This window comes from Thamnophis elegans, chromosome 2 (genome assembly GCF_009769535.1).
Source record: "Thamnophis elegans isolate rThaEle1 chromosome 2, rThaEle1.pri, whole genome shotgun sequence".
NCBI classification, from domain to species: domain Eukaryota; kingdom Metazoa; phylum Chordata; class Lepidosauria; order Squamata; family Colubridae; genus Thamnophis; species Thamnophis elegans.
Window position 1 is genome coordinate 21940337 of NC_045542.1, and position 25592 is coordinate 21965928.

The 25592-nt window shown below is 40.3% G+C and overlaps 1 protein-coding gene across 6 annotated transcripts in view; it reads left to right on the forward strand.

The window, feature by feature from the left end:
• The first annotated feature begins 2754 nt into the window (after positions 1 to 2754).
• The window catches only part of SP1 (Sp1 transcription factor), a 35621-nt gene continuing 12783 nt past the window's right edge, over positions 2755 to 25592 (forward strand). Inside the window, exons 1-3 of one of the 6 annotated variants that reach the window (XM_032211649.1) lie at positions 2755 to 2860; positions 5598 to 5686; positions 6431 to 7832. In XM_032211649.1, coding sequence (XP_032067540.1) covers positions 2854 to 2860; positions 5598 to 5686; positions 6431 to 7832 — 1498 coding nt within the window. In that variant the 5' untranslated portion in view covers positions 2755 to 2853. The other 5 variants (XM_032211647.1, XM_032211650.1, XM_032211652.1 and 2 more) reach the window with 5 other exon arrangements.

Genomic DNA, 25592 nt, shown 5'->3' on the forward strand with positions numbered 1-25592 from the left:
TTTTTTTCCATTCAATCATGCTTGATTCTTGGAGACTGCCTGGCCAAATAACTGCAGTTTTCTTGGCAAGGTTTTTCATAAGTGGTTTGCCATTGCCTGCTTCCTGGGGCTGAGAGAAAGTGACTAGCCCAAGGTCAGCCAGCTGATTTTGTGCCTAAAGGGCAGTAGAACTCTGTCTCCTGGTTTCTGGCCTGATGTCTTAACCACTACAGAAAATTGGCTCTCATTGTCAGAAGTCAATGCTTCTTTTTCTTTTTTTCTTACCTTTCTCACTTCTCCTTTCCCTCCCCACTCCTTTCCTATTTACTTTGTATTTTGCTTTTTACATTACTTTATAACTCAATAAAAATGTTAACTGGCAAAAAAAGTGGCTCATATTCTTCTATTTACAAACTTTATTTCTCACATTTCCTTCAAAGAACAGGAAGCTTATGTAGATCTTTCTATTGTTTTATATATTTGACTTTTTGGAAACAAACTGAAATATGATTACCGATCCAAAATTGTCCCAAGTTTCATTAGGAAATTCTGAACCTGGATTGCCACACTTGCCTGTGACATTTAACTACTGTATTGAAGACCCTGAAATTACAATCCTAGTTTATATGGCAGGGCCAGCAAGTTTCCCCATGTACTGTGTTGCCAACTGACCCATGGAGGAAGACACAGGATACTGTACTACCTATATTGGCAGGTTATTGCTTTTCCTATTAAATAATGTACAGCTTATTTGAATCTGTACAGCCACCTACCATCTATTTTCTAAGAAGCCCTTTGAGATCTATAAGGGCGCAAGAAACATTACTGGAAATAGAGGATATGCTTCCAGCGAGTGCTTTGTTTGCAGCATTCTGAGTCCCCATTCATTTAATAACAATAAAAAAGGGCAGAGTCTGGGTTGAAAAGTGTCAGCAGGCACAATTTTCTGAGGCCTAAGGAACTGTAGTCTTAAACCACAGTATGTGAGGGTGCCTGCAGTGCCCAAAATCATTTTTTGTAGCTTGAAGTAGTATTTTGTAGGGACTAAATTTGAAACAGTTAGAACAATCAATCAGTGGAACAGCTTGCCTGCAGAAGTTGTGAATGCCCCAACACTGGAAGTCTTTAAGAAGATGTTGGATAGCCATTTATCTGAAATGGTATAGGGTTTCCTGTCTAGGCAGGGGGTTGGACTAGAAGATCTCCAAGGTCCCTTCCAACTCTGCTATTGTATCGTATTAAAAACTATTACCATATATCTATTACTACAACTAATATTAAAATATTAATTAAAATAATGGTTAATGAAAAATGCTACAGGCTAAATGATTGAAAAATTCTTTTTACACTTTTTAAAAATGCAAATACATTAACGTTCAATGTCCCATCATGTTAGTTTCCTTTGTACAGGTAGTCCTTGCGTTAGGACAATTGAACCCAAAATTTCTGTGGTTATGTGAGACATTTGTTAAGTGAGTTTCGCCAAGGTCGCAACTGTGAAAAAACGGTCATGTCATTTTTTTCAGTGTCTTTGTAACTTTGACAGTAACTTTGTAACCTGTCACTAAGTGAACCATTGTAAATCGAGGACTACCTGTAGCTCACCCTTTTATTGTACACATTATCTAACAAGGCATCAACGTTTGAGCTAGTGATCATACATTTGGGAAGATTCTGCAACCTGATGTATGAGCAACTTATGCTATCCAAATGTGTTGTGTATGGTGTATAAGCAATATCTTTCAACATGTAAAAGGTGCCTCTTAACGAGACTAATTTCGTTTATTCTTTTATTGAAAAATGCGTGCTTCACTGACAGGAGCAAGCAAAAGCTTAAGTACTGTGAACGCTAATCCCTCTTTTTTTTAACACCTTCCTTGGACTGACAGGTAAGAGAGAGAAACTCTAGAGGAACCACTGAATAGGATGGGCGGATGCCAACCCCCATTTCACCGATTCCCAGAAAATAGCTCAAGCGTCACTAGCCGTTACATAACGCTTTCATTAAATGGAGGCAAAAGCGGAACCTCGCTTTCCACGTCCGAGCTAAAATGGCACCACATCCGTCACTTTTGGCTAAGGCCCACGAGTTCCGTCATCCCCCATTGGCCAATTTAAGGCCGTCCGCGTCCCTCATTGGAGTAGGCAGGTTTCCGCCTCCCTGTCGTTGCTGCCCTTCGGCTCCACGTTTAATCGCTCCGAAAGGCTTCTTTTCCCTCAACTAGGGCTCTCTGTAGCCGCTGCGTATGTCACTTCCTGTCCTGTCTCCGCCTTCTATTCCTTTCATGAAAACCTCGCGCGGCCTTCTCGAGCTCCGATTGGGTTACAAGCAGGTCGGTCACGAGTCGAGCGGTACGATTTCATCATACGCGCGAAGCTTCCGAAACTTCGCGCGACAGCCGATTGGCAGATCGCGACGTCAGTTAACTCCTGCCTCTTCGTCCTTTCCTCGCCCGTGTTACTCGAACACTCGGGTCGAAGCTCCACCTCTCTCCATGGGGCGGAGCCTCGCTCAGAGGCGTTTCCTGGAAGGAGTGCCACCACCGAGCTTTTCGTAATCTGTTTCAATTTTCTTCAAACCCCCCCCAACGCCACCACCATTCCCGCGGCAAGCCCCGCCTCGCTTTGCTTGAATAGTCGGAGGACACGTCACTCATTGCTAGTACCGCCTCCTGGAGTTTCCTTCAGGCCTTGTGATTGGGCAGAGCGGCAGGAGGCGGATCCCTCGGCTAGGGCCGTGTCGGCGCAGCTCCCTCCCTTCGCCAACCCTTTGGCGGTCACCGGTGGGGTTAGGCTGTCTCGTCACCGACTTCGCTGCCCCCGCCCCGCCCACCCCTCCGGCACCACTTAGGTTAGCCTCCCCCGTCAGCCAACATGAGCGGTAAGGAAAGGACCATCGTGGCCGGGCGGGGGGCGCCGCCTTCTTTCTTTTTCCCGCCCCGCCCAGCCCAGCCCCCCGGGCGGGGTGGGGGGGGAAGAGACCCGAACGGGGGAGGGGTAGCGATTGTGGGGAGGGGAAGGCAGCCACAGGAGCCGCGGCAGGGGAAGCCTTTTGGGGGAGGGGCCCCGAGGAGGGGAGCGGGGCTTGCGATGGAGGGTGGAGGAAGAAGCGGCCATGGGAGGGCAAGCTGCCTCAGGGAGGAGGAGGATCGGGCGGGACCAGGTGGGGGCTGGAATTTCTCCGCTGGAAAGAAGCGACGGAGCCGGATGGATCCTCCGTCTGCTTCTCCCGGGTGCTGCTGCCCGAGGTTGGGAGGGAAGCGCAGGCGAGGTCGGAGAAGGAGGGAGGAGGAAGATGAGGAGAGAAAGTAGCCAGGGAGTCGTTAAAAGCCTCTGTGTGTATGTATATTATGGTCTCCCAATCCCACCTTGAATCCTCGCTTCGAAGCTTTAGAAGCCGGAGGGGGAGAGAGAGCTTCGGGCCATGTGCAAAGTGGCGCTCTCCCGGTTGAAAGGGTGTGGGGGGGAAGGGGCCAAACTTGCAGTTCCGGAGTGAGGCCCTGTATGTTGACTTTCCCAGGAAGGCCGGAGGCACTTCTGAGAAACGATAAGGCCTTGATTGGTGCCGTGCCCAAAATATGAAGAAATCCACCCTTTCGGTAGGAAGCTTTGCTTCTGCCCTTAAGGAGAGAAGAGAGAGAAGGGAAAAGGGGGAGTAAAGAAGAAAAAGACGCAAAACCGCATGGACAACTCCAAAGATTTAGCTAGGCCTCTTTTACTCCCACTCTCAGATTCCCACGCAAAGGGAGGCGTCGTCGTGTGTGCGTGTGTTTTTTAAATTATTATTGCTGTTAACATTGGCTGAGCTACTTTAAAAAAAAAAAAGCCTTTCGCTGGGCGAGGAATTTTAAAGTCGGAAATCGTTAGGTTTGGCAGGCTTTTGCTTTGTGTACACTGAGTGCAGAACTCCGTATTGAACCAGCTGCAAGTCAGAAGTTTGCATACTCCCACGCCCCTTGGGAGTGACTCATGCCACTACTTCCCCTTTTCCTCCCAGCCGTCCAGAGATGCCTTTTGCATTTCTGCCTTTTTTTTTTACCCAGAGAGCCCCTCCTCAATAGGCCTTGCCCTGCTCTGCCCTGCAGCCATGGAGTTTAGGATGAAGTGATGGAGCTGTTTTGGGTCTTGGTTTTTTTTTTTAAAAAAAAATAATAATAGCAACCCTTTGAGTATTTTCATGACAGAGAGGTTTTTTTTTTAAGATGTCCAGCCGCCTTAAGACTCTTGTTAAGGGGAAGCTGAAAAAAAAATTGTAAACAGGTCTCTGGTATTTATTTAAGATGAATTTCCGAGGCTTGAAACCCAGTTGGTTTTTGCATCATTGGCATGAGGAAGTGGCCAAGGCGGTGCGGGGTGAGGCAGAAGGCTGTGAATATGACGCAATACCGATATCCGCCTAGCAATTTTGATTCCGACCTTGTCCTGGGATGTTTTCTTTTTATGAATGTTGTGTATGCGCAACTGCAGCAATCAATAGCAAAAGCTGATTTGGTCATAAGAAGCCCCTCTGGATATTTTATTCTGGGTCAACAGCAATTCTTCATGATCACTTTGCCCCATTTTATTTTGCTTGTTGATGAGTGAGTGTGTACAGTTTATCCGGGATGCTAATGCAAAGTTGCTCTTTAAATTTTAATCATAGTTATTTGTTGTACCTTTATTCAAAGAGATTGGGAAGTAGTATATCATATCCTTTCTCATTCTTTAAACAGTCATGTAAGATGGCTTGGCTTGTTTACTGTTTATTAAAAATGTGAGCATAGGATTTTTGTAGTTACATTTGAATTGTTCACTGGATTACCCTGTCTTTATTGACACTTTATATTTCTGTGTTCTCTTGACCACATTTCCTCTTAGACCTTAACTATGGTGTAGTTCATTATGGTGCCAGATGACTTTAAAGAAACATCCTCAATGGTTTTTGTGTGAGTGTATTGCAAAGTATATCACTAAATGCATAATCTATAGTCACAATGCTTTACTTTGTGTTAAGTGTGCCACTTTATTTAGTGTCTGCTGAAGATCTTCATTTTTAAATCTGTATTTTTAAATAAAAAATGCTGAAGATCTCTTGCTGCCCAATACTTAGTCCTCAACTTACTACCCCAACTGAGCCCAAAATGTATGTTGCTAAGCAACAAATTTGTGAAGTGAGCCCCATTTTATGACTTCTTGCCACGTTTGTTAAGTGAATCACTAAGTTGTTCAATTAGTAATAGTTATTAAGTGAAAAAAACTTCCCCATTGACTTTGCTTGTAAGGAGATTGCAAAAGGTGATCACATGACCCTGGGGCACTGCAACTGTCATAAATGTGAGTCAGTTGTCAAGCATTTGAATGTAAATCACATGACCATGGGGATACTGCAGTGGACATAAGTGTGAAAAATGGTTATGTCACTTTTTTCAGTGCCGTTGAAACATTGGTCAGTAAGTGAACTGTTGTAAGTCGGGGACTCCCTGTATGCTACATAGCATGGGAGGATCTAATGCTAATGCTAAATTTTTAAATAATCTGTGTCTTTCTGCTTCCTCTTGAAATAACTACATGCTTTATATAATTTATTTAACTCTTAGTTATTATTATTTTTTCTTTCTTATCCTCTAATTTCCATGCAGATCATGATATTTCAGAAGACATGGTTGTTATCAAGACTGAGAAGGTAGATGAAGGCTGCAGTAATGATGGAGGAAACTGTGAGGCCCATGTAAGTAAGAGTTCTGAGGAGAAATGTGTTGGGAAGGGGGAAAGATCTCAATTTGCAATAGAAAGATACCTTACCTAGTTTTTAATATATGTGGTGATGGAACATTCTCTTCTTTTTCTTTGAAAAAGGTTGATTCCTCATTTTTGCAGTTAAAAAAAATCTTCCAATATTTTTGCAATCCTGTATAATTAAAGTCACAGTAGAAAAAGTGATGATAATAATCTTACAGTTGAGGGATGAGTAAATTTAAGACAGGTTAGGTTAACAGAATAACATAGTTGGAAGGGATTTGGAGGTCTTCTAATCCAACCCCATGCTCAGGCAGGAGACTTTATACCCCTTCAGACAAATGGTAATCCCTTCTTAAAAACTTCCACTGTTGGAAGCATTCACAACATCTGGAAGTTAAAGATTCATCAAAATTTTGTTAGTATTTCTGTGAGTGTTGGAATTTCTACTTTCTCATGAAAAATTGTTGGAGTGTAAAATTGTTTAATTCAAGTTTAAAGTGATTATTTCTAAAATAGTCTAACCTGAGTGATGATGGGTGTTTACTATATTAGAAGTTGGTTGTTGATGTCTTATGTTGGTTAGACCAGTGTGTACAGTCAGTGCTTTAGGAGATTGGCAAATCATCTATTAATCAGCTTCCTTCTTGTGCTCCTTTCCAATTGCTGTTTTATACTGTCATTTGGGATGGCCAGATACTTGATTCCTCCTGTCTTGCTCTTTATTTCCTGACAGGAGTCTCAGCCTTCTCCTCTGGCCCTGCTAGCAGCCACATGCAGCAGGATTGAATCTCCCAATGACAACTCTGATGGTTTACAGGTGCAACAGGGAGGCTCAAGTGAATTGGACCTTGCTTCTGCAACTCAAATCTCCCAAGGTGCAAATGGCTGGCAAATAATTTCCACTACTTCTGGAACTGATTCTCCTAAAGATCTGGGGAATAACTGCAATGAAGACAATGATTCATCATCCAAAAACCGAGCTGCCACCACAGGGCAGTATGTGGTTACCACCTCAAATATGCAGAACCAACAAGTTCTGACGGGCTTATCAGGAGTGTTGCCGAATATTCAGTATCAGGTGATCCCCCAGTTTCAAACTGTGGATGGTCAACAGTTGCAGTTTGCCACTGCTCCCACTCAACTTAGTGTCCAGCAAGATTCCTCTGGCCAACTGCAGATAATTCCAGGAACTAACCAGCAGCTTATTACAAACAGGTCTGGCACAGGCAATATCTTGGCTGCCATGCCAAATCTTTTGCAGCAGGCTGTCCCCATTCAGGGAGTAAATGCTCTCTCAGGGCAAACCCAGTATGTCACTAATGTACCACTGGCTTTGAACGGCAATATCACTTTATTGCCTGTCAACAGCATTGCTGCCAGTTTGGCCCCCACCTCCCAGACAGTTACTCTAAGCAATTCTAGCTCTCCAGAGAATAGCTCTCAGCCAGTTTCTGTCACATCAATCAGTTCCTCCAGCGTGGCTGCGACTCAAGCCAGTACTGCCTCTTTTTTCACCAATGCTAACAACTACAGTGCCACTACCACCACCAGTAATTTGGGCATCATGAATTTTTCCACTAGTGGCAGTCTGGGAACAAATGTTCAGGTGCAGAGGACAAACAGCACTCAGAATGCCGATGCTGTGCACGTTGCAGTCCAACAAGGACAACAGAAAGATATTGATCAAAACCACCAGCACCAGCAGATCCTAGTGCAGCCCCAACTTGTTCAAGGAGGACAAGGCAGCCAGACCTTTGCTCCTCAAGATGCCCTGCAGAACCTGCAGATCCAGGCACTCTCCAATGCTGGTCCAATCTTTATTCGAACGCCCACTGTAGGGCCAAATGGACAAGTCAGCTGGCAAACTATTCAGCTTCAAAATCTTCAGGTCCAGAATCCGCAAGCTCAGACAATCGCTTTGGCTCCCGTGCAGGGGGTGTCCCTGGGGCAGACAGGCACCAGCACAACACTCACACCAATAGCTTCTGCCTCGCTGCCCAGTGGCACAGTCACTGTAAATGCCGCTCAGCTGTCCTCTGTACCGGGCCTTCAGACCATCAACCTTGGTGCCCTGGGATCTGGCATCCAAGTTCATCAGCTGCAAGGGCTCCCTCTCACCATAGCCAATGCCACTGGTAAGTAGGAGGTTCTTCTAGTGCAGGGGTGTCAAACTCGCAGCGTCATGTGACACATCCAGCCCATGGGCCGGGAGTTTGACATCCCTGTCATAGTGTACGTTGTTCATTTTAAATTGTTATTTTAAACAAAGTTTTCTTTTCTGAAGGAATAAATTGGAACATAAAGAACAAGCGTACTGAAGGTTGGACATGAAGAAACGAGCTAAAAAACCTGCATTTCTAATTCTTAATTTTTTCATATGAAGAAATAACAATTTTTTAAAAACATTTTTTCTTTTAAGGTGACATAAATCTGTCAAAAGTTGAAGGGGCCTGCCTTCAGAAGTATGGTGAAGAGATATATCTGGTGTATTTTTAAAACAAAATTCTGCCAAGAATTTTCAGTCACGACACTATATGTTTCTTCACTGCGCTGTATTTTTTTTTACTGAGAATGTTCAAGTTGGATTTAGATGGTCATTCACGCTATGAATGGCAACTGACTATCACTATGTTCTATTTATCGCTATGTGAAAAGATAGTCATCTAGCATTATTAGGTACAGTATTGTATGTAGAAAATCTAATAGATCCCAGAACCATTTTGAACTAGGAGCTTGTGGCAATGTGGCAATTTTCCCATTTTGCTTACCTTGGGGTAATTCCATGAGATTTTTGCCACTTCAATGAAAATGTTTAAACATGTTCATACATGTTTGGGATCTTATCAATATAATTTGATGGAGAGACCACATACAATATGTTATGGCAACCATGTGCACTGTGTGGCCAACCCTCAATTTATTTGTGGAGCCTCAAAATTAATTTGGTAGTGAATGTAGTAACCTGGATAGATGGCTAGACTAACTATCATGCACCTTCCTAGTTGGATGAAATATATGGAAGGAATTTTAAGGCTGTAACATTGTGACACACATTCAGCTATATGGAATAAGGCCATAAGGCAGCAGCTTCTATACATTTGCATGTCATATGTGAATATTAGAAAAGGATTTGAGTGAATGGTGGATGCGAGAAAATGAAAAAACAGGTCCTCTAGGACAGGGGTCTCCAACCGTGGCAATTTTAAGCCTGGAGGGCTTCAACTCCCAGAGTTCCTCACCCAGCTTTGCTTTGCTGGCTGGGGAATTCTGGGAGTTGAAGTCCTCCAAGCTTAAAATTGTCAAAGTTGGAGATCCCTGCTCTAGGATCTGCTGTAGCCTTCATTAATTAGTTACATTCCAAATGTATGGGAATTAACAACTTTCAGAATCCCTACTTGGCAAATCCCTTGGAGTCAAACTCATAACACTAGGATCATCAGAGTAAAGAAGATTGAATGAAGAACAGAGTGTCTAAAATATATTATGTCTGTAGGGTCTTATGGAGTTGTGTTCTCCCATATGCCAAGTGATTGGCTCTGCAAAATGTTAATGAATCATATGAGGCCTTTTTTCCCCTTCAGGTCTTTATGATTGTATAGTGTAATACGATATGATTAAACCATTAAGAGATCATTGAGATCGCACAAACAAAGGGGGGGGGGAACAGTGGTGGGTTGCAGGAAGTACAGCCTGGTACGGGCGTACTGGTGCCTGCTGGGAGTACCAGGTACCATTCCAATATGGTGCTCCGGAGGGCCCACCCACTCTCCTTACCGGTATTTGAGCTGTTCGGGGCTTCCGCACATGCTCACGGATTGTACGGCGCCTGCAGGATGCTCCACCGAGCAGCTGGAGCGTCGCAGAGGCATTGCAGGCAGTACGTACGTCAGTGTACTGCACGCATTCATGTGGTGGACGCCGGGCCCCGTTGCACTGTAATGGTTGCAACGGGATCCGGAACCTACCACTGGGGAAAAAAATAAGAAAATGCAAGAAACAATTTAAATGAAGTAGGGGAATAATGCATGCACATTGAGTCAAAAGAGCCATTGATCTCAGGGTAATTTCTGAATGGACAGTTTTGGACATCCTAAATTTTTGTTCTATGATGCTAAATTAGAACTCAAACTGATGCTAGAGAATTAAAATAAGAATAAACTTCTAATGACTGGAAACATCTCTTAATGCTAAAGAATTACTGACCCATGAAAGTATCATTGTGTGTTGTTTTCAGAAGGTCAAACTGTTTTCCTGAAAATGTTTGAAGTAGGGTGGTTGAAAGACTAGGCACCCCTCCATTATGCTGCAGACTTTGCATGGATAAGGATAAAGAATAAAGTTGCCTTTCAGAACAAAATGGGATGTGGGCAGGAAGATACTTATTTAATTTATATTATTGATTAGAGTATTTGATATTTATTAAGCAGATAGCTAAATATTCACACAATTAAACAAATGTAAAGTTATAGCAGCTTCTCATTTCACATTTTCACTAGAATTTGGGATTTTTTTTTCATTGCAGTATACTTTTTTCCCTTATTTGGATAAATTGCACAGATATGGCTACTAGTTCTGTTGCTTCTGTGAATGTAGGGATGAAGTTCAGTGTGTTGTTATTCATTCTTTTTCTTGCTTACGTCATAGCAATTTCCCAAACCTACCAGTCTGGATAAGAATTGCTTTATGAGAAATCCAATCTATATTGAGAATATGAGGTTCAGGAAGCTTGCATTATATTACAGAATTCTTGTGTTATGCATCAAACTGTACAGTTTTGGAATCCAGTGGCTTATTTGTGGTGAATTCTACAAATAGAATTTTTAAAATGAAGGGGAAAAATATTCTCAGCCTTCTAATATTTATAAAACTGTAATTAGAATTGTAAACAGAAAGGTGCTGGCTTGTAAAGTTTTCTGAAGTGTAAGGCTTCCCAGTCACAGCCACACCATCCACAAAGGCTTGGCTAAGTCCCTGTAGAAGTTGCCACCAAATTTTTAATGTGAGTTACTCTTTGTAGAAAAGCCAGTTTGGTGTAGTAGTCATTTGTAACACCAATAGTAGTTTGTAGCATTAGGCTACAAACCAAGAAACCAACTGGGTCAAAAAAAACTCAGCTGGGTGACCTTGGGCCAGTCCCACTCTTCTCAGCCCTAGGATGTAAGCAATGGCAACTCATTTCAGAAAAGCCTTGCCAAGAAAACCTCAGCAAGTAGTTCAGTCAGTTGCTAGGAGACAACACTTACCTGAAGGCACACAACACACACTACTCCCCATATATTCAGTAAATTCAATCCTGTTAATATTATTTCAGTAAAGTTTGATCTCACCCATTTTATTATGGGCCTATCGATTTTGCAGAGAATGGTTGATGGCATATCATTTAAGGGCCAAATTCAGTGCTCAGTTTGGAAACTGTGAAAAATTTCTCAGATTGTTTGTTTTCGGCCTGCAGTTTTACTCCTTAAAGACCACTCATAATTCTATAACTAGTTATCAGTATTAATGCAGATGATCCCTACCGCACTCATTATGACAAGTTTTAATTTAGCAATGGAGGGTATGCATAATTTTAAATAGATAATTATAACATGGGACAAATGTAGGACAGCTATCAACTTACTTTTGAAATGTCTTTAACATTCAGAGTAGCGTAAAGATGTACTCTTTAAAATAACTACAAGTAGTCCTCGACTTACAACAGTTCTTTAGTGACCAAAGTTACAATGGCATTGAAAAAAGGGGCTTGTGACCGTTTTTCACACGACAGTTGCAGCATCCCCATGTGAACAAAATTCAGAAATTTGGCAACTGGGTAATGGACTCACATTTATGACGGTTGCTGTGTCTTTGGGGTGATGTGATCCCCTTTTGCGACCTTCTGATAAGCAAAATCAAAGTCAAAGATTCAATTCACAACCCTGTTACTCACTCAAAACTCTGGTGGTTCACTTAACAACTATGGCAAGAAAGGACATAAAATGAGGCAAAACTCACTTAACAATTGTTTCACTTAGCAACAGCAATATTGAGCTCAATTGTAGTTGTAAGTTGAGGAGTATCTGTATTTGTGAGTATAAAGTATACTTACGTTGCAAAGACTCCACATTGAAGATTAAGAATGATGCAATAGATTTGTGTCATTGTTCCCTAAAACTAACTCTTGGCACTCAAACCTGGTGCTGTTTTTTGAAAGAGATTTGACTATGAAAATAAATTCTGTTTGGAAAGCCTATTTTGTTTGTTTTAATTCCTACTTTGCATTCATTTTGGAGAATACTTAAACATCATGTTCTCCAACTGCACTTGAGAACTTTAGAGTTGATCATTAAATATTGCCTGGCTTAAGTTAGTGTTTCCTCCACAAAGAATAATTACATTATTTTTTGAAGAATTGTGTTTTGTAGTATGCTATTTATCAAAGTGGTTTTTGGTTTTGAAATCTCTTGACAAAGCTGTTGATAGACTTCCTCATTAATAATTTTGGATTAATGAATACTCTGATTTTTTTTTCACAGCACTGGTATCAGGTTTTCAAGTTAAAAGCAATATGACTATTGTTATTTTTTTAGAAAAAACTTTATTTGGGGGGTTGAAATAGTCCAGTTTCTTAATGAGAAGTGAAATTCTCTAGCCCCTATTAATTCCATATTTTCTGGGCTTAAAGGTTATGGTATATTTAAAATTAAACTTTTATTTACGTAATTCTAACAAATCAAGAATAAGAGAAAAAAACAAAAGATTTCAGAAATCTTATCACAAGGTCTAGAAACGTACTGTTTAAAATATAAAAATAGAATATAAAAGCTGTGGTTTTTTTCAAAAATATTTTTTTCAAACTCTTCTGTATCCTTTTGCATTCATGCAGCCTTGAACTTTTTCTTCTGTATTTAAGCCTAAAAGGCAAACTAAAGGCCAGACATATATATCTTATATTTTGGGTTTGCAGCTTGCCACGTGGCCCAAATTTGCACATTAGAGCAACTTTTAATGGTTCATTTAAATATCCCTTCTCTAATTTCCATTGAAGGTAGCAGTTGCTCTTCTGTGTTCCAAAATTTAATAAAATTAAGAAATGTTCAAGCATGTCTATAGTACTAAGTGATTTAATCATTATATCCTCACTTCCCTAAACCTTCAGGATCTGTTATTTTCGGGGGTGGGTGTAAAAATGGGGATGACACATAATTCCCGTTACCTTGGAATAATTGGGGAGAGTTCAAACATTTCTCTTTACCACGTATCTATGTTCTTTAGTTAATATAGGAACTTGTAACCTGTAATCCTTAAATCCATTTCTCTCACTTCCTGAAGCCAATTCTGACAGGCTTGACAAGAAAATCTACAATTAGATTTCCTACTGTACTGAGTTGGGAAACAAAACTATAGTGCAGATAGCTAAAATACATTAAAGACAGTTTTAAATACATCCACAACCCTTCTCTAATGGAAACCTAGCAAAAGATGGAGAATCCAGACCCTACTAACATGGAAAATCTGGCACAGTGCCATATTTTCATATTACCTTGCCAACTACAACCTTCCTTCACATAAAAAAAAAAACTAAGAAATGTAACTTTGGGTGCTGAATGGGATTAAGGTTCAACTTTAATTTATATCCAAGTTCAAATATTCTTGGATAAATTTCCTTTTACTATATTATTAAAGAAGCATAAAACATACAATATGTATATACAAATCCAATTATCTTGAACATGTGTCATATATATAAAATACACTTGTGTAAAAATGGGTGGAATGGCCATTTACTTGGCCTACCTTTTTTTTTTTTTTTTTGCACAATGACTAATTAGGAACCGTTGAAGTAATTGAACTGAAGTAGGGGATGTTCTCTTAAACTGTTACAATAAATCCTTGATTGACCTGACTAATGGTTAGGGCTATTGGTTAAAACAAAAAGTTGATTAACATTTGAAGCCAAAGTAAAGTTGGGGTTTACGCAAGGGCCTAGGAGTGGCTGGAGACCTGTGTTCTTTATTTCAGCAACACTCGGCTCACTTAGTAACTTTGCGCCAGTGGCACTGCTTCAGCCCACATATCTCACAGGGCTGTTGTTGTGGGAACAGATAAGGGATGGGAGCATTAGTTATGCTGTCCTGTATAAAATCAGGATATCAGCTTTTATAATAAGTAAATAATAAATGTTTGGTAATAAATTTAACAACTAGTCATATATGCTAAAGAAGGATTTTGTCTATTCTAAAACTCCTGCATTGAATGACCTTGGTTCTAGTATTTTGAAAAAGAAAGCGTTCTTCCTGTCAACCTTTTCCATAGTAGTCATGATTTTTATACACATTAATAAAGTACTACTGTAGTTAGCTTTTTTCTAAGCTAAAGAATCCCACAATTTACTAGTATTTTTTCCTAAAGGAAGGCATTTAGACTTGGTTTTCTTCTAATGGAAGGCATTTAAACTTTCCTGTACTTTATCCTGCATCCTTACTAAGTGATGGTGCAGGCCCCAAACAATATCTTTTCATGTGACACCACAGAAGAAATGACACTTGGCTACAATGTTAAGTAGTGAGTATACAGCTTGTATAACAGTGTAAATGTGCTGTCCCCTCAAAATAATGCAACAGACAGCTATTAATGTCTAAACTGCTGGCAGTAAAAGTGAGTACACCCCTAAGTAATAATGTCCAAATGAAAAGATATACTTAAATATTTACAAAATGTGAGGGAATGTACTCACTTCTGTGTGTGAAGTTAGGATTTTTTTGTCCTAATTTACATCAGTTTCCAGTTACTTTAACTGGAATCTCATTTTCAATTTGGTTGCTCATTCACTTAGTTTTAAAAGCTTAAGAATTTAAAGAGCTGCCATGTGTTGATACACCCTGATTTAATGATACAGCTAGAAGTAGTTGTACATGGATTGGTATTTTCTTACCTTTTGTCCTTTTTAATAGTTAGGTAAGAGACTGGTAGGACAGAGAGATATTCACATTCAAGACTTCATATATTAATTATGAGTAAGTATAGAGATTAATCATGTTACTAGATAATTTCATATTAAATTATCTAGTTTTTAGGTTTCACATGATTCATAGTACTTAAATTTTATGACCGAATCAGTTTAAATATGGGTAGGGAAATGTTCTGTACTTGCCTCTTTATCATCAACATGTCTATATAACTTATTTTTTTAAAAACACCTCTTTGCTCGGTGGAATAAATACTGAAATATGCAACTTCTGCATACCTCATGTGTCTAGCAATGCAAAGGATTAAGATTCCCCTTCATGATTCTTTCTAGCAGTGCAATTTGTAGAAATTCAGTTGTGCAGACTTGTTTTGAAAAATATTTAATCTGTAAATGCAGGTATGTTTGTTGAAGGGCTGACATTGTAGTTTTCAGTTTTCTTCTTTTACTTTTTCGTGAGCTGCTGGGTTCCTGCCCCCCCCCCTTTAATGCACAAGATGCTTGATACTATAAAGTGCTTTTAAAAAGAATTAAGGGTACATACAGTATTTGTGTATGGAGCTAGTCTAAGCTCCTGGCTTTGTTCTTTCAGTTCTTTGTACAAATATTCAGTCTGGTGTTCAGCAGAAGTTGTATCATTAAGCTCCTAGCAGAAACACTTAGCCAAAGCGACACTGTTTTTGCATATTTAATGTTTGTATTTTGGATGTTTGATTCCTTTAATGTTGAAGCTTGGTTTCGAAAGCTAAAGTGGCATTTGCATTGTACCTTGGGTGCAATTAAGTGTTTTTCTACTAGATACAATTATGTCTCCTAATAATGTTGTTTGTCCAGATTTTCTGGAGAAGAAGACTGTGAGAAAAAGCTGCAAGCTATCACTTTGGCTAAAGGAAAAAAAACAAGTAGTGTGGGGTGTGGGTTTTTGTTTTGTTTTTTGCCTGCATTTGCATCCAAGTTCTATTGAACTAGAATTCCTATTTATACTGGTTTAGAATGATTTGAGCTGTAGATCAACATATCAAGAGAACAACAAATTAGAAAAAGCTGATCTTCGTGTTTCCTTGTCCATATACAAACTAAACTAAACATGAAACTATTGTGCCCCTCCATAATCTCCCCTTTACTGATATTTACACCAGGTTCTATGTGGTAAAAATTGTTTGTTTTTTCGCGTCATAGACATCACATTTAAAATAAGGCATACTATACAATGTAACATTTAAAATATAAAATACAAGATTAAAATATGTACAAGTTAAACAAATATTGCCCACAATTAGCAACATCAATTGCTTTCTGTCATGCTGCCATGAGATCCTCAAGTGTTCACTGATCAGGCCACAAACAGCAGGTATGGTGGTGGTGTTTGCATGTCACCACAATCGCAAAGGGCAAAGACACCGGATAATCCCATTTGTCCAGGGTGTCTCTAGATCTTGGATCTGTGCACAGTCTATTCAGTGATTTCCATACTTCCCAGCTTTTATCAGAACTAGGTGCCAGCTTTTCCATTGGTTTTATCCAGTGTTGGTCCTTCGTTACTTTCCATAGGGCCACTCTATGCTTTCAAAGTCTTCTGTTAACCTAAGGAAGTTTTTCCTGGATTTTAATCTATTGAACTGGTTGTAGGCCATAGAGAGGGTGTTGTCAAAATATACATGTTTTAAACCTCTCTCTGTAGGCTGCTCCTTCTCTGTGAACATCAGATAGGGCAATGGCACTAGGTGGTAGATCTTATCTAAAGGGGTAGTTTTAAGGCATCAGATAATTCTGCTAGCTTCATTCAGAGCAATATGTCCTTTCCCAGCGTGTGCTGATTTATACCAGACTGGGCAGGTGTATTCCGCCAATTAGTGAAGAGCCAGAGCTATAGCTTAGCACTCCAGATAGATCTCATTAATTTCCCAAGGATGTTATTTTGTTAACTAACCTCCAGTTTAGTGGTGGTATAGTGCTGCTTATATGTTAGGGCCCTGTCTAGAGTGACCTCTAAGTACTTAGGGCTGCAGCAATGTTCCTATAACATCCCTTTCCATATAATATGCAGCTTCCTAGCAGCCTGCTTATTTTAAAGATGGAAGTCACATACCTGAGTTTTTGCTGGTCACTGTTTATCACTATAGTGTCGATTCAGTTTTGTTCGACCTCCTCAAAAGTTTCTCCCAGTACAGCCATTGCTCAATCATCAGCATGCACATAGTTGTTAATACGTTCAGGGAGCAGCTGATCATTGGTGTAAATCAGCAGTCCCCAGCCTTTCTGGCTTGGCAGCCATGAGGGAGGGGAGGGAATGGTTCTGTGTGGGCAGTGACTCCATTTGTGTGAGCAGAGCTTTGCACGTGAGCACGAGCACTCACCTCTCACACAAGGGCCCGCCACTCGCACAAGGGCAGTGTGTACGTGCACTCACTCAACACTTCTGCGGCCTGGTTCCAAACTGGCCATGGCCTGGTAGTGGACCGTGGGTTAGGGATCCCTGATGTAAATATGAAAAACAGTTGGAGCCTGTTACATCACCCTGTGGCAAGCCGTTCCTTTGATTTCTTCCATCTACTTTGCACTTCCCTGGAATGCCACAAAAAACATACAGTTCTGAAGCATATTCCTGGTGATATTTGTAAGTTTAAAATCTTTAGTCATATCACAAACTTCCTGCTTCCGCCTTCTAAGATTGATAGTATCCCGCAGCCGTGAGGTCTGTGAATACAGTTCCGTTGCCCTTTTGGAATCTATCTTTGATAAACTGGGTTTAAATTCAGGATCTGTGTGGTACAACCTTTTTCAGGGTGCAATTCAGCCTGTTGCAGTATGAGAAGAGGGGGTTCTACAGCGAGGCGATTTTGTATCATTCTTTCAAAGATTGTGTAGGTATGGCACAAGAGACAAATTCCATGGTTAGGGTTATTGGCTTCTTTACCTGTTTTTAAAACTGCTACAATCATAGCCTTCCACTAGACACTATGAATCTGATATTGTTCCAAGCATTCGTTAAACATTTGTAGTAGCCACTATCTTGCTTTCAATCCAAATTGCTTTTAACTGTTCAAGAAGGATGTCATCTAAACCAGCCGCTTTCTGTGGCCTACTCTTCCTTATAGCCCCTCTCGGTTGTTCCATAATAAAGGGAGATGATAAGTTAGTCATTTCATCCTCCTCATTTCTGTTGATCTTAATCTTGTGTTTTGGTAACCTTTGATCTGGATTGCCATTCTTGATTGGCTTTTTACCATCTTCAGTGGTAAAAATGATGAAGGGCTGTCCTGCGAGGACAGTCTGCATCTTGGCTCCCCAAAGTGGCACTGCAGCACAACAGTATGCATAATTCCTGGCACTCAATGATTGTGTTCAATGATTTTTTGAATACAAATCATATTACTGTAAAACGAATGAAGCCTCTGCCTCGAGCATAATCTGTATTTCCAGCCATTCTTCTTTACCATACCTAAACCACAGTGTTATTCTTTAAAAATGATTTGCATCTAATAACTACATTTATTAGTGACTGGAAACCCCTTATGGACTTTTTGTTGGAAAGAAAAAAGGGAACAAAGTGTTCTGATGTATGCATTTGATAATTAGGAAGGGTGTAGACTATGGAGAGAAGAAAATTGTATTGTAACCTTACGATAAAATATAAGTATAGCTGTTGTTAAGAAGACCAGAAACCTTGCCTTTTTTTCACCTCTTACTTTTCTTTTTCTCTTTTAAAATGTGTATTGTCTTTATTTTATTTTTCAATATTTTTTTAGTAAAATTGTGTGTGTGTCTGTCTGTCTGTCTGTCTGTCCCAGTACTGACTTTGCCTGTGGTATATAATATTTTGTAGTCTGCCATATTCATTCTGGCACCCATTTTTCAGAATGCCCCTCACAAAGGTTTAGCTTTTGAAAGATGCCTCCTGGCCCAGATATAGCCATTGTTGGGGATTGTTGTTTTGTAAGCATGGTTTAAGAAAGGGGATGGCTTAGAGTTGAAAGGATTAGTAGTTACTTATCTTAGGGGTGCAAATGTCCTCAATAATAGAGCTGTGCAACATTTCAGGTTTGAAGGGACACTGGAGCTCCTGACGCCAAATCACTTCCCACATTGCAACTGTGGTGGAGGGCAAGTCCCTAATCCTGGGGAAAAGGCTTTGTAGATTGAAGATGTTGCAGACAAGCAGTGTTTCTACCAGACTGCTCCAATTTAGCTTTTTTACTTTCAAATCCAGTTGATACTTTTGGGTTGTGAATCTCCATTAATCAGTTTACTTATAAAATGATTGCACAAAAACAGTTATTTAAAAAGTTAATTGAAGACAGTTTTTCTAATATGTTCAGTATTAAAAGTATTAGCATTAGATTGGATTTGTGCTCCCAACTTGTTAAATATTAGGGGACTCTCCAAGATTTGGAAACGATTTGGAAGAAGAGCTTCAACATCAGCCTAGTACTCTCCTTTATTTATTAAAAGACTTTTTTTTCTGTACAAGCCTGGGGAATGAGTAACTTTAAGGGCTTGCAATCAATATCTGCTATTTTAAAGATTTGTTTAATTAAAGTAGGGTGGTGGATTTTTTCAGGCTTGCACAGAAGTGTAACTAAAGGTGGGAACCTTTAATGAATAGCAGAGGTATTCTGAATCATTTTGTAAGCTTGCACAGTTCTACTAAATATTAGCACTTAACAAGATCAATTTTTCATATTGATTTAGCCATTCTTTAAACTTGAAGCAAAGTACTCCCAGCAGGAGGAGTATATGAATAAAATAGATTGGTCATTCAACTTATTGATGAGTGTTGATTAAGGAATCTCAGACAGTAACTGCCCTATGTTATCATACTACTTTGGTTGGCATATATCAAAATATATCAAGAGCCGAGGTGGCGCAGTGGTTAGGGTGCAGCACTGCAGGCCACTTCAGCTGACTGTTATCTGCAGTTCAGCGGTTCTAATCTCACCGGCTCAAGGTTGACTCAGCCTTCCATCCTTCCGAGGTGGGTGAAATGAGGACCCAGACTGTGGGGGCGATATGCTGACTCTGTAAACCGCTTAGAGAGGGCTGAAAGCCCTATGAAGCGGTATATAAGTCTAACTGCTAAAATCCCTTGTTTTCATCCTCCATGTACAAAATAGTTGAGAAAGAAATAAAGCACCTTACTTAATTTCAATGTTTGGGTTATCCAGCCTCTGTCACTTTTCCTGACTGTTTTTTTAGCGTGATCTTTCTCAATTGAAATACAATTTCATTCTGTTCTACAAGGGTGCTCTTATTGAAGAGCCCTGGTGGCACAATGGTTAGAATGCAATACTGAAGGCTACTTCTACTGACAGCCAAGCTGCCTGCAATTTGGCAGTTCAAATCTTACCAGGCTCAAGGTTGATTCAGCCTTCATCCTTCCGAGGTGGGTAAAATGAGGACCCAGATTGTTGGGGGCAAGAGGCTGACTCTGTAAACCACTTGGAGGGGGCTGTAAAGCACCGAGAAGCTGTATATAAGTCTGCTATTGCTATTGCTGTTTTCCACCTGAGCTCCAATGCATTTTAATCAGCTGCAGGCCGGATAACCAGTCAGTAATTCATAGTCTGGCCTCACTGGCACATTAATGGCCCCAATCCTCTTTCAGTGATATAGCAGTGTGGCAATTAGGAGAAATGATAAACCATAGATTCATTAGTGACCATTTCAAAGTTAGAACAGCACCAGAAAAAAAGTAGCTTATACCTGGCCCTCACACTTATGATTGTCACAGCATACCCAAGGTAACATAATCAAAATTCAGGTGCCTGGCAATTGGCATGTATTTATGACTGTTGTAACACCCTGCAGTCTTGTGATCACCGTTTGCCAACTTCCCAGCCAGATTTTGACAAGCAAAGTCAGTAGGGGAAGTCAGTTTCACTTAATAGCCATGTGAATCTCTTAACAACTTCAGTGATTCTCTTTAACAAGTGTGCCATAAATCCCAAAATCAGGTGTGTCTCACTTAATCTTGTTCAACACAGTTTATAACACAGTTGCACAGTTTATAAACCATTAAAAAAAAGCAGGAAGCAACTAAAGATAGTCTTTGCATACAACAGAAGTTCTGGTCTCAGTTGTGGTTTTTATGTCAAAGACTATCTTTAGTTGCTTCCTGCTTTTTATGATGGTTTATAAAACGTGCAAAATTAAGTCTGTCAGGGATTTGTAGTGATCAGACAGGTAGGTTTTAACTGACCTAGTTGTTATCAATGCTGCTATACAGCCTCTGAAAGCAAATGAATGAGGTTGTCACCATGTTTCAACATTGGCTTGAAATGGGATGCAACCTGTCCTTCCTTCAGTAGTAATAAAGGGGGGGAAAACCTAGGATTTTATAAGCAGAAAGTGTCACTGACTGTTGAGAGGAAAATGGTAACTCAGTTACTATATTGTCTTTGTAAAAAAAAGTCTAATTGAAATGCCCAAAGAAATGATGCAGAGGAGTCCTGGATGCTCAGACTAATTGGTTTGAAATAACCATGATTGATGAATGAACTAAAATTGGCTCAGGGCTGAGCAGCTTCTAGTAAGAATAAATTCTGCCAGGATTAGGCTCTTTGCTTTAATTGATTAGCCAGATTCTCAACCTGACAACAGTGAAATGATTTATTGCTGAGAAGTACAGATGTTAAAAAAGAAAAGAAAATGACATGTTTGGTCAAAGGACTTGTATGACATGTTTTAGTTTAATTGTAATAATGGCAAATAAGTGGTGAAAATATTCCTTTCTTTCATCTGTATAACAAATTAGAAATGGGAACAAGGTATGTTGTGGTTTACATAGATACCACAGTTCATAGTTTGCTCATGTCAGGTATGTTTATTTCTTGCCCCTGGTTTTTGATAAGTACAGCACTCAAGAAGTGATATCCTGCAGTAAGAAAGAGTATGTGTCTCCCAGGATAATGTGAGCGTCTAGAAACCAGGAGACTAAGTTCTAATCTCTTGCTTTAGGCATAAAAGCTGGCTGGGTGACTTTTGTCCAGTTACTCTCTCAGTTCAACCCACCTCACAGGATGTTATCCAGGGGAAAAATAGAAAGAGGAAGGAATATTAGGTTTGCTTGCCACCTTCAACTGTTTGTGAAAGAGGTGGATTAAAAATCTTCTAAAAAATAAAAATGCAACTTAGTAGTAAAAGGAACCCTAAGATTCCAGCAACCATAGTTGTTGTTTTTTAACCCTCGTGTTAGCAATATAGGTTAATTCTTAGTAACATCTCAACTTTATCTGCAAAGAAATTAAGGTAAGCAAGTTTTTAAAGATAAACTTGCTATAAAGAAACAACAAAAGATCTGGGCCTGAGCTTTATCATAATACAGAGCTTGAAAACTAAACCTAGCCCTTCACATAGCTAAAATGCTCAGTAACTACCAGTAAATCAAAAGGTTGCATTCCTGTACCAAGTCAATCATATTTGTTGTGTTTGAAACCAACGATGACTCAGTGGCAGAGCACCTACTGCCACTCCTTGCAAAGAAAAAATGATAGCATTTACGTATGTAAGCAAACAACTGAACAGATGGGAATTTGAGCTAAGCCATTTGAGGACTGCTCCAGATCTGTTTGTGTCTCATAGGATGAACATGAATCTGCATGACAGGTTTTGCACTTTCACAGATCGGGCCATGTTCATCCTAATGGGTGGAGGTTGCATTCCCCTCCCTGCTGACTAGTTGACCTTGTCAAAATCAGACTGTATAATTGTTCTCTATTTAGCTTTTCCACGACCTGCAATGAATCCTGCAAGTGAGTAGTGCTATTAAACTGAACAGACCATGCAGATGACATATCATAGAATTGCTTAGTTAATGGTTTTAGCCAAAGACCTTACACCTTTTATAAAGACAATTCATGTATTTATTAGAATTCTGAGCCCCTCAGAGAATAACACAATTAAAATACCTGCAGATTAAAATATCTAGAGAAGATTAAAATATCTAAAGAAATATCCCCAAGTCTGGAGGGAACAGCCTAAATAAATATTCCCTCTACAGGAGGAGCAATTTCAACACTTAATAACTGAAAAGGCTCACTAAAAAAGACAGGTATTTTCAACATGCCAAGAAAATGGGCCCCAATGTGATCTCCAGAGAAATGCTATTCCAGGAAAGGGTCAGGGATTGACAAGGTCTGTTGCAGATGCCATTCTGTAGGGATAGGAACCCCCAAGGGAGCCTTTTCTTCACAGTGCTAGAGATTACCTCGGTCTCAAGCCATGTTGGGCTTTAATGGTGACATCCAGCAACTTTAGTTGCACCCAATCCTGCGCCTGGTGATAACAGGATAAAGGCAGAGGTGGAGCTGTAAGCATTATCCACGATAGCCCAAGGTCTTGGCACCAGAGAATTATATTAGCTGGTCTGAACATCCAACTTAGGTTCTGAGTGCAAGGCAAGGGCCGGGCCAAGAGTGAGAGGAATATGGGTCCAGAGTTAGAGATGTATAAGGGCCCCGAGCAGTGATGGGTTCCGGCGTCCTCCACATGAATGTGCATGTATGTTACCATCCGACGCCTCCGCGATGCTCCAGCTGCTTGGCGGAGTGTTGCACAGGCGCTGTATGCGCCATGCGCAGAAGCGCTGAAGAGTTTAAAAACAAGGAGCACGGGTGTGCAAGTGGACCCTTTGGAGCACCGTACCGGAACAGTACCCGGTGCTCCTGGCAGGCACTGGAACACCCATACCAGGGCATAACGCCTGCAACCCACCACTGGCCCCGAAGCTGTTCTTATATAGCCACAGGTGCTGGCATAGGCAGGTGTGCTGTTCCAGTGATATGTTCTTGGGCTAGGTGCCCTGCCAGAATCTATCCTCTCATTATCTGAATCAGGTCCCATCTGCTCAAGCTTATTATCTTCCAAAGCTGTCTGAAGTGTTTGTTTTGCCTTCTGGCTCTTCAGGTTACTGCTGTGCCTTTTTAGCCTGGTATGTCAAATTTTTCAACTTTCAATTTCCAAACATTAGGGGTGCTCAAAAGTTGTGATATGCCTTGAGGAACTGTAAAGAGATTTTGGTTGCATTAATATAATTTGAATGTGTTTGGTAAGTAGCTACATAAATGTATAACTTTTTAACATTTTGTTTCATCGAGAAGCTTCAGAGGATGAGATAATACACCTACGAGCAAGCCAGTGCAGCTCTCAAAGCAGCAGTTTATGCAGAACAATTAAGCAGTGTCCCAAATTGCCCAAAGTTCTGCCTTCTGGACGTTTTTCAGTGGTCTTCGTGGGCAGCCAAAGGTGGAGCGCATTGCTGTAGTTCAAACAAGAGGAGATTAATGACCAAAGCATAGTGATAGTGAGCAGGGCCTTCTAATCTAGGAAAGGCATAACTGGGACACAAGATAGAGCTGTGCAGAGGCCATTCTGGTTATGGACCAGGTGCACGCAGCAAACCTTGTTAGGATTTAGCTTCTTGATTGATTGGCTGAAACCAGCTGAAAAAGCACAGTGTACTTTCTAACCACATCAATCTGTTCTAGCTTTTTTTAAACATAATGAACGTTCAGAAGTATAGATTGCGGCACTTCCTGTTTGAAGTAGCATAATCCAATCCATCACCTTATTTCCATTTTTTCCCTACCTATTTGGAGAAAGAGATGAAATTCGTTTGGAGACTGATTTGGGGTCATATCAGAATCTTCTCTCCATCCCACGTGAAGGCAATTAAAGTTGTTTAATGTCACTGTGTGAAGTAGACTATTGCTTTTTGTTACATTTGGTTTCTTGGGAATAGTTGGCTTGTTTAGAACCAAGATTAAGCATTTTGGATGTGTGGCAATTCAGTAATATTTCCCTTTCTTCGGTCCATAATTGCATCTTTAGTTTGTGTTTACATTTGGTCTCTCTTTGTCTCAATTAAAATTGGGGGGCCAGAAAGGTGAAACTTTAGCATCTGTGAACATGGTATTAAATCTGTAAACAGGACAGCTGCTAAGAGTTTGTTCCTATTGGTCAAAAATCATTAGCAGTTGGCACAAAAATCATGAAATTTATCATTTCTGTGAATCTGGCACAAAAAGATCAGAACAGGTCTTGCTTTTTACAAGTTTCGCTTAAAACTGAAGCTTTCTCTGGAGATCCGAATCACTAGAATAAAAGTTAACATTTTATGTACTTCACAATTCATGCATTTTTGAATGTTATAGTTGTAGTGCTTGTTTAACATCAAGACTTCCTTATTTAAATTGTTGATGCAAAGTTCATAGTTGTTATCCAAGAGGCAAAGTTTATTACTCAGTTGTAATGAACCAAAAATTATTTCTTTACAATAGGATAAGCTTTTGATTGTCTTAAATTCTCCTTTAGGAAGAGATTGGGAGTGCAGATACTGTATGTTCCCTCTCTCCTTGAGGAAAACAGTTGACTGTACAGCTTTTAAAGACTTTATTTCCAATTGTTTGGAAACATTCTGGAAGGTTTCCACAGTTAATCCATACAGTGTCTGGTGTTCACAAAAGAAAGTGAAGAAAATATATTTAAATCTACAGAGTTGGAAAGAATTATTTTCCTAGGATTGCCCCCGTTTTCCCCATTTAATTTTATGGGGGAAAATATTTATTTCTGTTTGTGATTATATCAATCGGTTGACATTACCAGGAACGTGTTCAATCACATTTTTGAACTTGTACATGTTACCAGAGCTTCGGGTAACAGCAGGTGGTTGGTTCCTATTGGTTGAGCCAAACCGGTAGTGGTTTGGCGGCCTGGGTTGCTGGAAGCAGCAGCGACCCAGGCCTGCCATGCCCCCGAACTGGTTTTCATAGGCGGTGCCATTTTGTTTTTCTTCTACGCATGTGCAGAGCAATTTTTATTGCATTGCGAATGTGCACACAGCACACATCAAGTGTGAACCACATGTGCGGTATAGCCACGAGCGAATTGGCAGTAGCAACTGCCGGAACCTACCCCTGGTAACAGCATTTATGAGTAATTTTATTAATTA